General features: G+C 34.4%; 1 protein-coding gene across 1 annotated transcript in view; it reads right to left on the reverse strand.

Moving 5' to 3' along the window:
• Positions 1 to 2,928: 2,928 nt before the first annotated feature.
• LOC150077963 (uncharacterized) overlaps positions 2,929 to 12,617 on the reverse strand; it is a 288,588-nt gene continuing 278,899 nt past the window's right edge. The window contains exon 8 of the mRNA XM_090384876.1: positions 2,929 to 3,090. Coding sequence (XP_090241002.1) covers positions 3,005 to 3,090 — 86 coding nt within the window. The 3' untranslated portion in view covers positions 2,929 to 3,004. The remainder of the gene's footprint in view (positions 3,091 to 12,617) is intronic.

Raw genomic sequence — 12,617 nt, forward strand, 5'->3', positions numbered from 1 at the left:
AACATAACTACAGACAATTGGTTCATTAGATATGATCTTGAATGTGAATTAGTATAAAATTATAGGTTGTCATTTGTTGAGATAATTAAAAAGAATAATAATAATTAAAAATAAAACAGATTCTACCTGTTTTCCCTCACCACCAAGGGTTGGAATTAATGCTAAGGTTTTTTGGTTTCTAACAATGTTGCACATCAGTTCCTTACATTCTGAAACACAGGGAGAATGATGCAAATATTGGAGAAACCATTGGTAATCTATACAGATCTCAAATAACCACTCTATAATTCAATTGTCAAGTGTACATATGGTCGATAAATTATGTGCAACACTGAGAACACCAACCACTGGCCTGTGGTTATTTTGTACACTATGTTGAATATAGCATGAATCCATGGAAAAATTATTTATATTGGTAATAAGAATGTGGAGTTTGCAGAAAGAAAAATTTTGAAAACATTACCTTTAGAATTAATACCTTAAAAAAACAGCAAAATATTACTGCTTATTGTGAGCCATCAAAAAACGAGCAGAACTTGGCTTGGTTCAAAAAAAAAAAAAAAAAAAAAAAAAGAATAAGGAAATGTCCAGTATAAACTGCAAAATAAAAAAATAAGATACAAGTGTTAAAAATTCATTTGCACTAAAACCAGCAGTTTTAATTACAATAACCTATGATCATAACAGCAAATAAATTCCAAGCATAAAAAAAATTCTCTTTTTCTTATTATATATTTTTGATATTTGTATATCTTGTTAAATAAATAACTATGCACAACTTAAAAATAAAAAATAAGATAAAAAAAAAGTGCTTGCTCAGAGACAAAATGCCAATATCTGGGACATACAAGATATGAAATTCAAACAGACAGTGTCCAAGAAATCAAATTCAGACAGCTGTGGTATTTGCAGATGCCATGCACCTGTGTTTCAATTTTGAGGGGGCAAGTGACTTTGTAAATTTCAAGGAATACGAAAACATTATTATTATTGGTTTCTCACTGTTGATTTTTGTTCAATATTCTATGAATCATAAAAAAAATGAATCCAAAAGATTCCATATGTAGTGTGTGTGTGTGTGTTCCATATGGGCAGAAGGTTAATAGGAGTCATGCGAAACTGTTTTTTCAATCCAATTGCTAAAATATTTCATAAATTTTAAAAAGCTGAAAATATATTTGGAAATTTGAAACCAATCCTGAATTTAATATGGACTTGATAGGTAGATTTAATAAATAATTGGCAAGTTGTATTTGGCAAAGACAGCAATTTAAAGTATTACTCAAAAAGGAGATTTATTTGTTTATTGTATCTCAAGTCCTGCATTAGGTGTACAATTTATATTCATACTATACATTATTTTAGTATGTAGTAGTATGAATATAAATAGTATATAAACAATTAAAATTTCTCGATTGTTTTTTAAATGCGCAAAATAAAGTGTACGAATTCCTTTGTATAAGCTATATTTCACTTGAATTCCATAATGATGATTCTATATAAGTATGCAAGTGTGATAAAATATAGGTAGGTTTGACTAGCTGGAATATCTGTTTCTTCAATAATCTCTAATATTGATGAATAGCTCTTTCTTAGATCTATAATACCCGAATGAGAAAGAAAAAAAAAAGAATTCTTTCAGTTCAGGACACTGATGTGTATAGATAAATGTATACGGTATCTAGTTGGCACATATATTTCTATAAACTACTGCTCTGTAGTCCATTTTGTATAAACTTGCTAACAAAAAAAAAAAAATTGCTACGTCATTTGTAGAAAAAATTCCGCCAATAGTATATTGGGAAGGCAAAATTTTAAATACAGGTCACTATTGGTATTTAGTAGCAAGATTCTGTAGTCAGACATATTTCACTGTGCTTTTTAAACATTATATTTACATAATCTCATATATATATATCTCCATTCGCTGTACCCAGAAAAATACTGATGCTGGATTCTTTGCATGAGCATTTTATATGAAATAGCAATAATTCTATTAAATTTTATTCAGTGTTACAAGAAGCAATTAGTTATATAAGTTAGTAAGTCATCATACCACTCTGAAATTTTTTTTTTGAGTAATAATCAACGAAATTCTAGCAATCTCAGCTTCACAACTGATATTCATGATCTATTTTAAAATGAGTGATGGCCTACAAGTTTAAAGCTTGTTCATGCTATGAAAGATTGACTATGGACAGCGAAATAAAGTGTACAACATGACTAGATTTGAGAATCTAAACAAACAAAAAATCAGATAGGGTCTACTTGTATTTCCTCATGATTCCTTTTGAAAACTAGATATAAGCATCTTATTAAGAAATCACAATAGGGTGCTTGTTTTACAAAACTAAAACTAATTCCATTAGTTTATCATAAAACAAAAGGGCTTACTGAGAGAGAGATTTAATGGATGATATTATTACTGTTTATCACAGCACTTATAAAAATAGGTCGGTATTTTCTACTAAGCACGATGTAATTCAAAAACAATGTACTATGTACTGGAATGTCTGAAACCTCCATTTTGGAAGTTGAAATTTTGTTCAGCTGTCTCATTTTATTATGCTGTAGTAACACTTGAGCAAAACAAGGCTCGTTCCTATCAGGTACTCTCTAATGTTTGCATTTGTGTGGGTGTGTATACACACGAATGTATAGATCTCTTTTAACTGCTGAAATGAATCATACTCATACAATACACAGAATTTTAAAGATCTGCAATTGCATAAAGTGAATCTTCAGCATTTTCTGAATGTACAATCCTTATTATAAACTAATATTAAATTACACACAGTTCAGTATCAAATAATTTATGAACCTTTGACTGAATCAAAGTGCACACAAAACCAAGGATAACTTAGCACATGCCTCTGTCTAAGCACTGAAGACAGATAGTACCACAGCAGGTACTGTTATGATGATGATGTAACAGGCCAAGTGGAATCATACATCTTATCACCCACTGACTAGAGGATATTTTACAGTCTTCTTATAAAGATGGTCAGAGTGCTGGTAGTAAGATAAGTAGTAGTAGACACAGAGCTGCTTGGCTTTGCCTGGTGGCTTTATTTTTGTCCCGTGCTCTTACTGAAATAAATAATGGTTTACTAAGTACATTTTCAAAGGCTATCGGCAGGAAAAGTGAGGAAACTTATTATTATATTTTTAAATTCTAGATAGTATAATATATGATAACTTCATTATGTAAGTTATCACATTTAATTGTCTATCAAGTATTGAATCTGGGAACAAACATGTAATGCTGCAAAATAAAAGTTACATATATGTATATTATCAAAAAGAAGGAAGAGAAACATGAAGGAAAGCAAACTGCATAGGAAATATAGAAAAAAATGATATGTAACTACACTTTCAAGCACAAGGCATCTTACAAAGAGTGCAATATATATATATAAAAGAATATATGGAGAATTAATAATTAGGGATATGTGAAAGGCTATGTGTGTTGTAGAGAAGAGTTAACAAACAATGCCAACAGAAAGTTAAGTCCAAAAATTGTTAAGACTCTAGAAGGAGCAAAAGAAATAGGATTGCTAATTAAACAGTGGAGGGTCAACGTTTTATATTTTCTGTGAGTAAGAAATGAGAAAACCCAAAAAAAAAAAAATCAAAAGAAAACCAATGAGAAAGCCGTAAAAAAAATCAAAAGAAAAAAAATAAATAAATAACACACACAATTATTAGTAAAAGGATACACTGAATGATATGTTATCAAGGACTAACACCATTTAATAATACATCTAGATAAGAGTTATCAGAAGCTATCTGTTTCTGATTGTTATCTGCTGGTAACTGCAGGACCTAAAGATGGGTCAAAAGGCCATATTGTGAAAAAAAGTAATACTCGTAGTTTTTGAACAATTTAGAAGCTTACCGGCAGAATAACACCTAGCCAAACAGATAGCAACCAGAAAAATTAAAAACATATAGCAAGAGAGGTGGGTTAGAAGAGGATATGTAATAAGCCAATGTTAAATCAGGTAAAGGGAAGGGAAGAAACAGGATAGTAATAGTACTCCAGTCAAGTTCCTAACACTCATGGAGAATAAAAATTTGAATAAGAAAGAAAATAGGCATGAAGAACACAACCTATGCCAGTAGTACTCAAATGTACCAGAAGCCCATCCCATAAGGTATGGTCCTGGTATCTCAGTAAAGCATATTAGCAATAATAGGATCAATAATGAACCAAAGATAACATAATAGGAAATACAGAGAAAATTGAGAACACTAAAGGTAAAAACAAAAGAAAAAGGATAAAAAAAGGAAAGCATAAACAACAGCCTGTAAATATTTTCTAAACCATGCCTCATAATAGAATTATTTAAATGAATTTTATGAAAACTAAAGGAAAGTCATTGCTAACAATATAAATATAAAAGAAAATAGCTTAATACTAATTGTGCTTTTTGATAAAAAGTTTAATAAAATGGATATGATAAAATAGAAACTTCAGGATAAAACAATGACTAAAGGATATTAGCAAAAAGGTCTTATGCATTGGGAATAAGTATACTGAAACAAATCTTGTGACTACCTAAAATATGTGAAAGTATAAAACTGAACTTTATAAAAAATATAAATCTATAGAACTGTATTATAAATATATATAAAAATATTAATAATAAAATACAAGATATAATTAAGCTAAGCTATACCTACGATCCAAGATATGGAAGATTAGAAATAAAAATATAAACAGATAAATTAGCATTAGTATAGGCACATGATGCAAGAAAGCAAGCTTATATAGCATCAGCCAAAAAAAAAAGAAAAACCCTTTTCATTTCACCCATCCACTCACACCAAATGTTTGTCTAGTTCTGCCTTAAATCTATTTAAGCTATCAACTTCTACAGCAACAGATGGAAGTCTGTTCCAGCAATCAACTACCGGCTGGCTAAAGGTAAACTTCCACACATCTATCCTACAACTGTCTTTCCTCAATAGGCGCCTCCGTAGCCAGGTGGGCAGGAGCAGCAGTGAGTAGCACATGCTTCTTGATTAGACCGGGGTTTGAGCCCGTGAGCCACCAAATACGAAGGATGCGGAAAGGTCAGGGAATGACCACCGCACCGGAGCAATATGGCCTTAGTTGCTAATGCTCCTAAAAACCAAATAACATAACAATAACAAATAACTTTCCTCAATTTGAATTTATGCCATCTCAGGGCATGCTCAGTGATAACCACATTAGCATTGAGCATGCTCAAACCATTCAAGGCTTTATACACTTCAATCAGATCACCTCTCAGGTGCCTAGTCTCCAGACACTGTAATTTGCAAAACTTAGCCTTTCTTTGTAAGAGCAACCCTTTGTTCCATTCACTAATCTTGTTGCCCTTCTCTGTACTCAAATCCAACAGCTCTATATCCTTCTTAAAATGAGGCCTACAGACCTGTATACAGTACTCAACGTGTGGCTTGACCACTGCCTTATACAAGGGAATAATCACCTCCTTATCCCTGCTCGAAAAAAATTCCTGTATATTATTGACAAGACACCATGAGCACTTACTCTTGCAGACCATCTGCACTGCTCAGAAAACTTCATATCTGCCTGCACAATTACCACCAGGTCCTTTTCATTCTCTACCACTGTCAGTGTAGTACCACACAGTTAATACATTACTCTGGGGTTACTGCTTTCCATATGCAGCAGTACTTTACATTTGCCGACCGGGCTAGCCGGGTGGGTAAAGTGCCTGCTTGGCAACTCAAAGGTCGCGGGTTCGAGTCCTGCCTCGGGCTTGGATCAAAGTACTGCAAAAACCTTGGGAGGTGCATTATGGCCACAGAAGCCTACGCACCAACAACTACCGAAAAAAAAAAAAAAAAAAAACCCTTTATATTTGTCAATGTTAAACATCAGTTGCAACCTCTCAGCCCATCTGCTCAACTTTTCTAGATTCTGTTCAGCAGCGTACTGTCATTAGTGTCAGTAACAACCTTGCCATTAATCACTCACTCCCACTCAACCATCCCTATAAATCCATAGCAGCAATTTGCCTCCAATGCCTCACTGCTCCAATTTGGGCAGATGTTTTCCATGTGCAACGGTATCAAAAGCCTTTCTAAGATCCAAATATATGATTTCAAAATTAATCTCTGCATCCAGTTCCTTTGTGACCACATCATAGTATCCAATCAAATTGGTCAAAGACTTCCCCTTAACAAACCCATGCTGTGCCCGAGCTATAATAGAAGTCTTGTCTAGATGATCCTGCAGTGCTTCTTTAACCAGTGCCTCCATTAATTTCCCTGGAACAGAAGTTAAACTAACAGGTCTGTAATTACTTGTGCCACCCTTTGATCCTCCTTTGTGAATTGGGATCACATTTGCACATCTCCAGTCCATGGGTACCTCCCCCGGGTCAAAGGAAGCTCTCATAATTATGGTAAGGGTTTGCTTACTTCCTTTGCTGCCTCTTTTAATATAACTGGATAGATCCCATCCACCCCCAGGTTCCTTTCTTATGTTGAACTTCAACAATTTCTCCTCCACTTTGCTCTCAGTTATTACAAAATCACTTAGCTCCCTGTTAGAGTTTGATAAACTTCTGGCACTCCCCTCATTGAATAACTCCTCGTGTAAATGTAGATGTAAAATAGTAATTAAGTTTATTAGCTACCTGAGCATGATCATCAATAGTCAACCCATCTATGTTAAGTGGTTCAATCTGATTCATCCCTTTCCTTCTACAGTTTACATAAGTAAAGAACTCTTTGCTGTTTTTCTTTGCATCCTTTGCCAAGGATTTCTCGTAATTTGCCTTCTCCTTTGTGACTTGATTACAGACTAGTTTATATCTGCCACAGGTTCTGTATCACCTGATACTTTATATGCATCCCATACATTTTTCTTCTCTGCCACAAGCCTCATTAGTTCATCTGACATCCTTTTAGTCCTAAACTTTGAACAGTATTTCTTAGTTGGAATGAAAAGCCTAGTAGCCTCCAAAATTAAGTCCCCGAAGGCTTCAACCAATTTAGACTTCAACATTGGTAACATCATCAGTTGATCCCACTGTACAGAATTTAAAAACTGTCTGAGACCCCCATGCTTCCTTATTGGCACACCAAATGACTGGCAGTGCTTGCTGGCTGTACCCTCCGAGTGCCCCAGGATTTTTATTCCGGTTTATCACTGGACTAAAATTGTTATTCGATCTTTTGTCGATTTATAACCAGGTACAGATTTTTGGCAAGAAAAGTTTTGGAAGGCATTCATTTCCAGAATAATGCTGTTTCATCCACATTGAAAATTTGCTTGTTGTCGTAGCCACTGCCTTATATAATTTTTTTGAAAAACTTCTGCTGCAGCATCATGATCTGCACTTGCAGACTCACCTTGAATTCTAACATTATGAAATCCAGTTTTTTTTTTTTTAAACAATCAAGCCAGCCTGAATTACCAACAAAACCTTTCTCACCTTCTGATTCATTGTTTTCTTTCAAAGTGAAGGCTTAAAGCTTTCATTTTAATGCTATAAGTGCTAAGCAGGATTTGTGTTTGATTGCATCTTCTATCCAAATTCACAAGCGTTTCTCCATTTCATCACTTCGATTTCTAGTAGCCTGCATAGCCATTGAAGTTGATGCCACTTGAACTTTGTTCTTATATTCATTAGCTTGTTTCAAAACTGTTTGCACTGATGCATCATTCATTTCAAAAGTGCAGCCGATTTCGGCCTTATTATCACCACATTCGAATCTTTTAATTATTTCAAGTTTTTGTTCTAAAGTTATAACCTTTCGCTTCTTTTTAGTACAGGCACTCTCTATTTCATTTTTCCTTTTACACATAGTTAAGGGTTGAGAATAATTAAATTTTAATATAAAACTGCTTTCAATAATAATGCAACAGAGAATTAACGTGTGGTATACAACAGAGGGGTGGATGGCTGGCTGAAACAGTGGATCGACATTTACAGAAGGCAAATGTGTTTACTTGTTCTGTTTCCATGGGAACAGAACATGTGTTTACTTGTTCTGTTGCCATGGAAATCAGCACAGAGGTGGGCATATGAAGTTTGTGTGTATCATTTGAATTATTTCTTAGCAATTATTGAGCAACTATTTCGAAAATGACCATGTTTAGTGAATTTTAATCCGTGTTAAATAAATTTTGGTAACAATTTATAAACTGTGCTAATTCGAAAAATGTGTTAATCAGAGTCATGTAAAGCGGGAATCCCCTGTACATCAAAATATTCCACAGAGACTCAACATACATGAATGCCCTAACAAACCAATGCAGATCTTGAATCGTGAAAAAAAAAAGGGAGGGGGGGACAAAATAACCGTCACATTCTGCAAAAATAGGCTGATGTAAATTTGCCATGTTATAGGCTTGCCATCTTTCATCATGCTGGAAAATAACTACTTACATAACAGGGTATATGCGAGTTCCATGATTATGATTAATGTTGGAACCAAGTTATAATGCTTGACAAAATTATCAGAACACGTAGAAAATGTGGTGTAACTCATGATGCTTGCAATGAAGTGGGACAAAATTTGGTATGGTGGTGTACCATAGAATAGCAATGAAATTATGAGACAGAGAGAAACTTTGGAAAGATATGAGGGACATTTATAGGGCTTGCATAACAATCACTAAAAGAGGTTACATTACAGAAGCTGACACAAGATTCTCAAAAATACAGTCACATTACATCAGTACAGCATATGATCCCCTCCAACAGCTACACAGGCCTGACAGCAGTGAACGATGATTGATATAAGGGTGTCCATAAGATTCTGTGGCAACAAATCCCATTCTTCCACCAATGCAGACCTTAACTCACCAAGTAACTGAGGAGTTGGCTGTCGGCATGCAAGGCAATGCCCAAGGGCTCTGACATGTTCAATCTGATTTAAGTCTAGTGATCGTGCTGGCCATGGCAGCCATTGACTAACTCTGTTTCCTATTTGGATCGCAACAGTGAGTTTATTGACGCCACATATTCTCCACTATTATGGCATATCTGCAAGTCTTGCTAGGATATTGCGGCACTACCATATTGTTTGCATGCTGTTTCCTGGCAGGAAGTTACAGTCAATGGTTTCCAGAGTTAAATCTGTCATTCCCTTGTTGCAATGTGTGGATTCCACATTATTGGATCACACCTGGATTGTGAACTATGTTATATTGTCAAGTCAGATCAGCAGCTTTGCAATCACATCTTGCAATTGAAGGGGGGTTAACTTTTTGTCAGGTTAACTTCGCCCGCTTGGCTGTTTCTCAGCATTATTGATGTAAGCAACACATTAATTGTAACTCACATTCCAATGTTGAAATTTTAGGCCATGCACAAGATTCTCATCACTGCTTCTGGTTGGAAGTGCTCCATATAGTTGGGTGTGTTCCAACATTAATTGCAATCATGGAACCTGCATACACCCTATTATGGAAGCATTTATTTTACAGCATGACAAAAGGTGACAAGCCTATATGTACATCAGCCTACTTTTGCAGAGTTTGACAGTTTTATCCCCCTCCTTTTTTCATCATTCATAATTTGCATTGGTTTGTTAGGGCATGCGTATAGGTTGAGCCTCTGTGGAATATACTGATGTATGTCATACCACTTACCTTCTAAGTTGATAAATAGGCACATTGTTCTGAATGTTTCAGAATGTATATTTTATTCTTATTGCTTTTAGTACTTTTATTATTTATTTATATCTATTTTTATTTATATTTTGCATAATCTTTCATTTGTATATTGCATTTCATTTTTATTTTTACTGTATATTTTTAATAAAGTTCTATTTTATACTTTCACATTTTGTTGGCAGTCACAAGATTTGTTTCAGAATGGCTAAAGTAATTCACACTGATCCCCCCGTAGCTGGCCATTATTGGAGTGGAATCTTTACAATTAAAAATGCATATTGTATGGGAAATTCTAGATATCGCTCACTGAATTTATTTTTTCTGTTGAATGTAAGGCTGTGTTTTTAACACTAAAATATTAGTCAACAAAAGGCAGTCTTTTTTTTTTTTTTTTTTTTTTAATTTTGTAACCTAAGTGTTTTTTGTTGTGCTAATTTTCATAGAGTACATTTCACTAGCTTATAATACTGATGCATGTGAGTACTGCTGAATAATTTTTTTTTCTGATGATAAATATTACGATTTCTTTAAAAATAAATTATTACGTTCATAGTTACAGTAGTTAATTTTTTTGAAAAATTAAAAGCAGTGTTTTTGTAACTGCAGTGTCATGTTCTGATTCTTCTAAATCACTTTCCAAAAACAATAACTTTCAAATAAAATCACAAACAGATACACACCTGCTAACTTTAAGAAATTAAAAATCAGAAATCCTTATTTTGATAGAGATCTGGCTTTAGCATTAGCATTAGCATTAGTAGAGGCATATGATGCAAGAAAGCAAGCTTATTCAGCATCAGCCAAAAAAAAAAAACACACCACTCCCATTTCACCCCTCCGTTCGCTCGAAATACCTGTCCAGTTGAGCCTTAAATTTGTTTAGGCTATCAACTTCAACAACAAGTGATGGAAGTCGGTTCCACCAACCAACCACCCGCTGGCCAAAGGCAAATTTCCGCACATCTATCCGACATCCGTCCTTCCTCAATTTGAATTTATGCCCTCTGAGCTGATTATTCTGAGCAAGATGAAGAATCCCATTGGCATTGAGCATGCGCAAACCATTCAAAGCCTTATACACCTCTATCAGATCACCTCGCCAGTGCCCTGGCTTTGGATGATACACTCTTGTGTATCATCCAAAGCCAGGGCACCGGCGAGGGTGCCAGATCTCACTCTTGTGAGATCTGGCTTTGGATGATACACTCTTGAAATTTTGCTATAAATTAGTTAAAACATCCAATTTCATTGTTTAAATCCTCAACATTTTTTCATTAAGCTGAACACTATGCACATCAGAGGAAGAAGTATCAATTGAGGATCCACTTAATGGCATATTTGAATTACTTTACCAAGTAAAGTAAATCCACTGGACAAGGCAAGTCCTTAAAATCACCACATAATGTTGATGATTTCTTTTTATTTCTCTTTCTAAATATGGAAATTGTTATACCATCAGCTAAATATTACATTCTTGCAGAAATTAAACAGTGAATGGATGTCAACTGATTGAGACATGCATGTATTCATAGTAATTTAGAAGAAAGCGGCAGAATTACAGATGCCAATTTAGAAGAACAACACTCACAGAAATATCTGTAGAAAAAAGGATGCAACAGACAAAGAGCACATAGACACTGTAATCTCTCTCTCTCTCTCTCTCTCTCTCTCTCTCTATATATATATATATATATATATATTATACATATATATAATTATATATATATTTGAATAACATTTGAAATAGTTGGAAACTGAATCTTTCATAATAAAAATAAATTAGAATAAGAATTAAAAAATAAAAATAATACCAGCAGCATGGCAAGACAGAAGAGTGAAAATAATTAAAATTAATTAAAATAATTAAATAATTAAAATTTCTGCTGCAATATTTTTACTCTTGTTACCCCTCCCTTCCCTCCCTGTTGGTTTGATCGTTATGTTTAATTTTGATTATTTTTGCTCTTGTCTTGCCATGCTGCTGGCATGCATTATTTTTATTTTTTAATTCTTATTTTGATATATATATAGAGAGAGAGAGAGAAATTGGGGGAACCAGGCCAGACATGGGTGCAATATTCCACAGTTTAAGAGATTTGAGGGTTGTATAGAGTCAGCAGCTGCTTAGAAGAAAAGCAATAAAGAGAATAAGAAAGAAAACTCAGTTTTTCTGATGCAAGGAAGCAATATTTGCAATGTGCTTGTGTCAAGAGATATTAGAAGTCAGGGTGATCATAAACAAAAATATGTTTATCTTTGGTGACACTTAGATTTCTTGCCTAGAAATGTGAGTGTCAGCATAGGAGTAGCAGACTTTTTTTAATGAGAAATAAAACATTGGTGTTAGAAGAATACTGATTAGAGTATGGTAGAAGGTGATTTGTCAAAATTGGTGATACAAGAGTTGAATTCAAGTAGGATGCCAATAAGTGAGCTTTATCTTTAGCCAAGAATGCAATGGAATCACCAGTTAGATGAACTAATGAGGCATATGGCAGAGAAGAAAAATGCATGGGATACTTACAAATTAACACATGACACAGAAGCCTATGATAGATACAAGTTGATATGCAACCAAGTTACAAAGGAGGTTAGGCAGGCGAAGGCAGATTACGAGAAATCCTTGGCAAGAGAAGCAAAGAAAAACAGCAAAGAGTTCTTTACTTATGTAAACTCTAGAAGGAAGGGGATGAATCAGATTGGTCCACTTGATATTGATGGGTCAACTGTTGATGATCCTGCTCAGGTAGCTAACAAACTAAATGAATATTTTGCATCGACATTCACACATGAGGAGTTATTCAGCAAGGGGAATGCCAGAGGTGTATTCAACTCTAGCAGTAAGCTAGAGAATCTTGAAATAACTGGGAGTAAAGTGGAGGAGAAACTGTTGAAGATAAACACAAGAAAGGCACCCGGGGTGGATGGGATCTATCCAGTTATATTAAAGGAGGCAGCAAAGGAAGTAAGC

Source organism: Mastigoproctus giganteus, chromosome 11, assembly GCF_048544385.1.
Source record: "Mastigoproctus giganteus isolate SK-2022 chromosome 11, ASM4854438v1, whole genome shotgun sequence".
Classification (NCBI taxonomy): Eukaryota; Metazoa; Arthropoda; class Arachnida; order Uropygi; family Thelyphonidae; genus Mastigoproctus; species Mastigoproctus giganteus.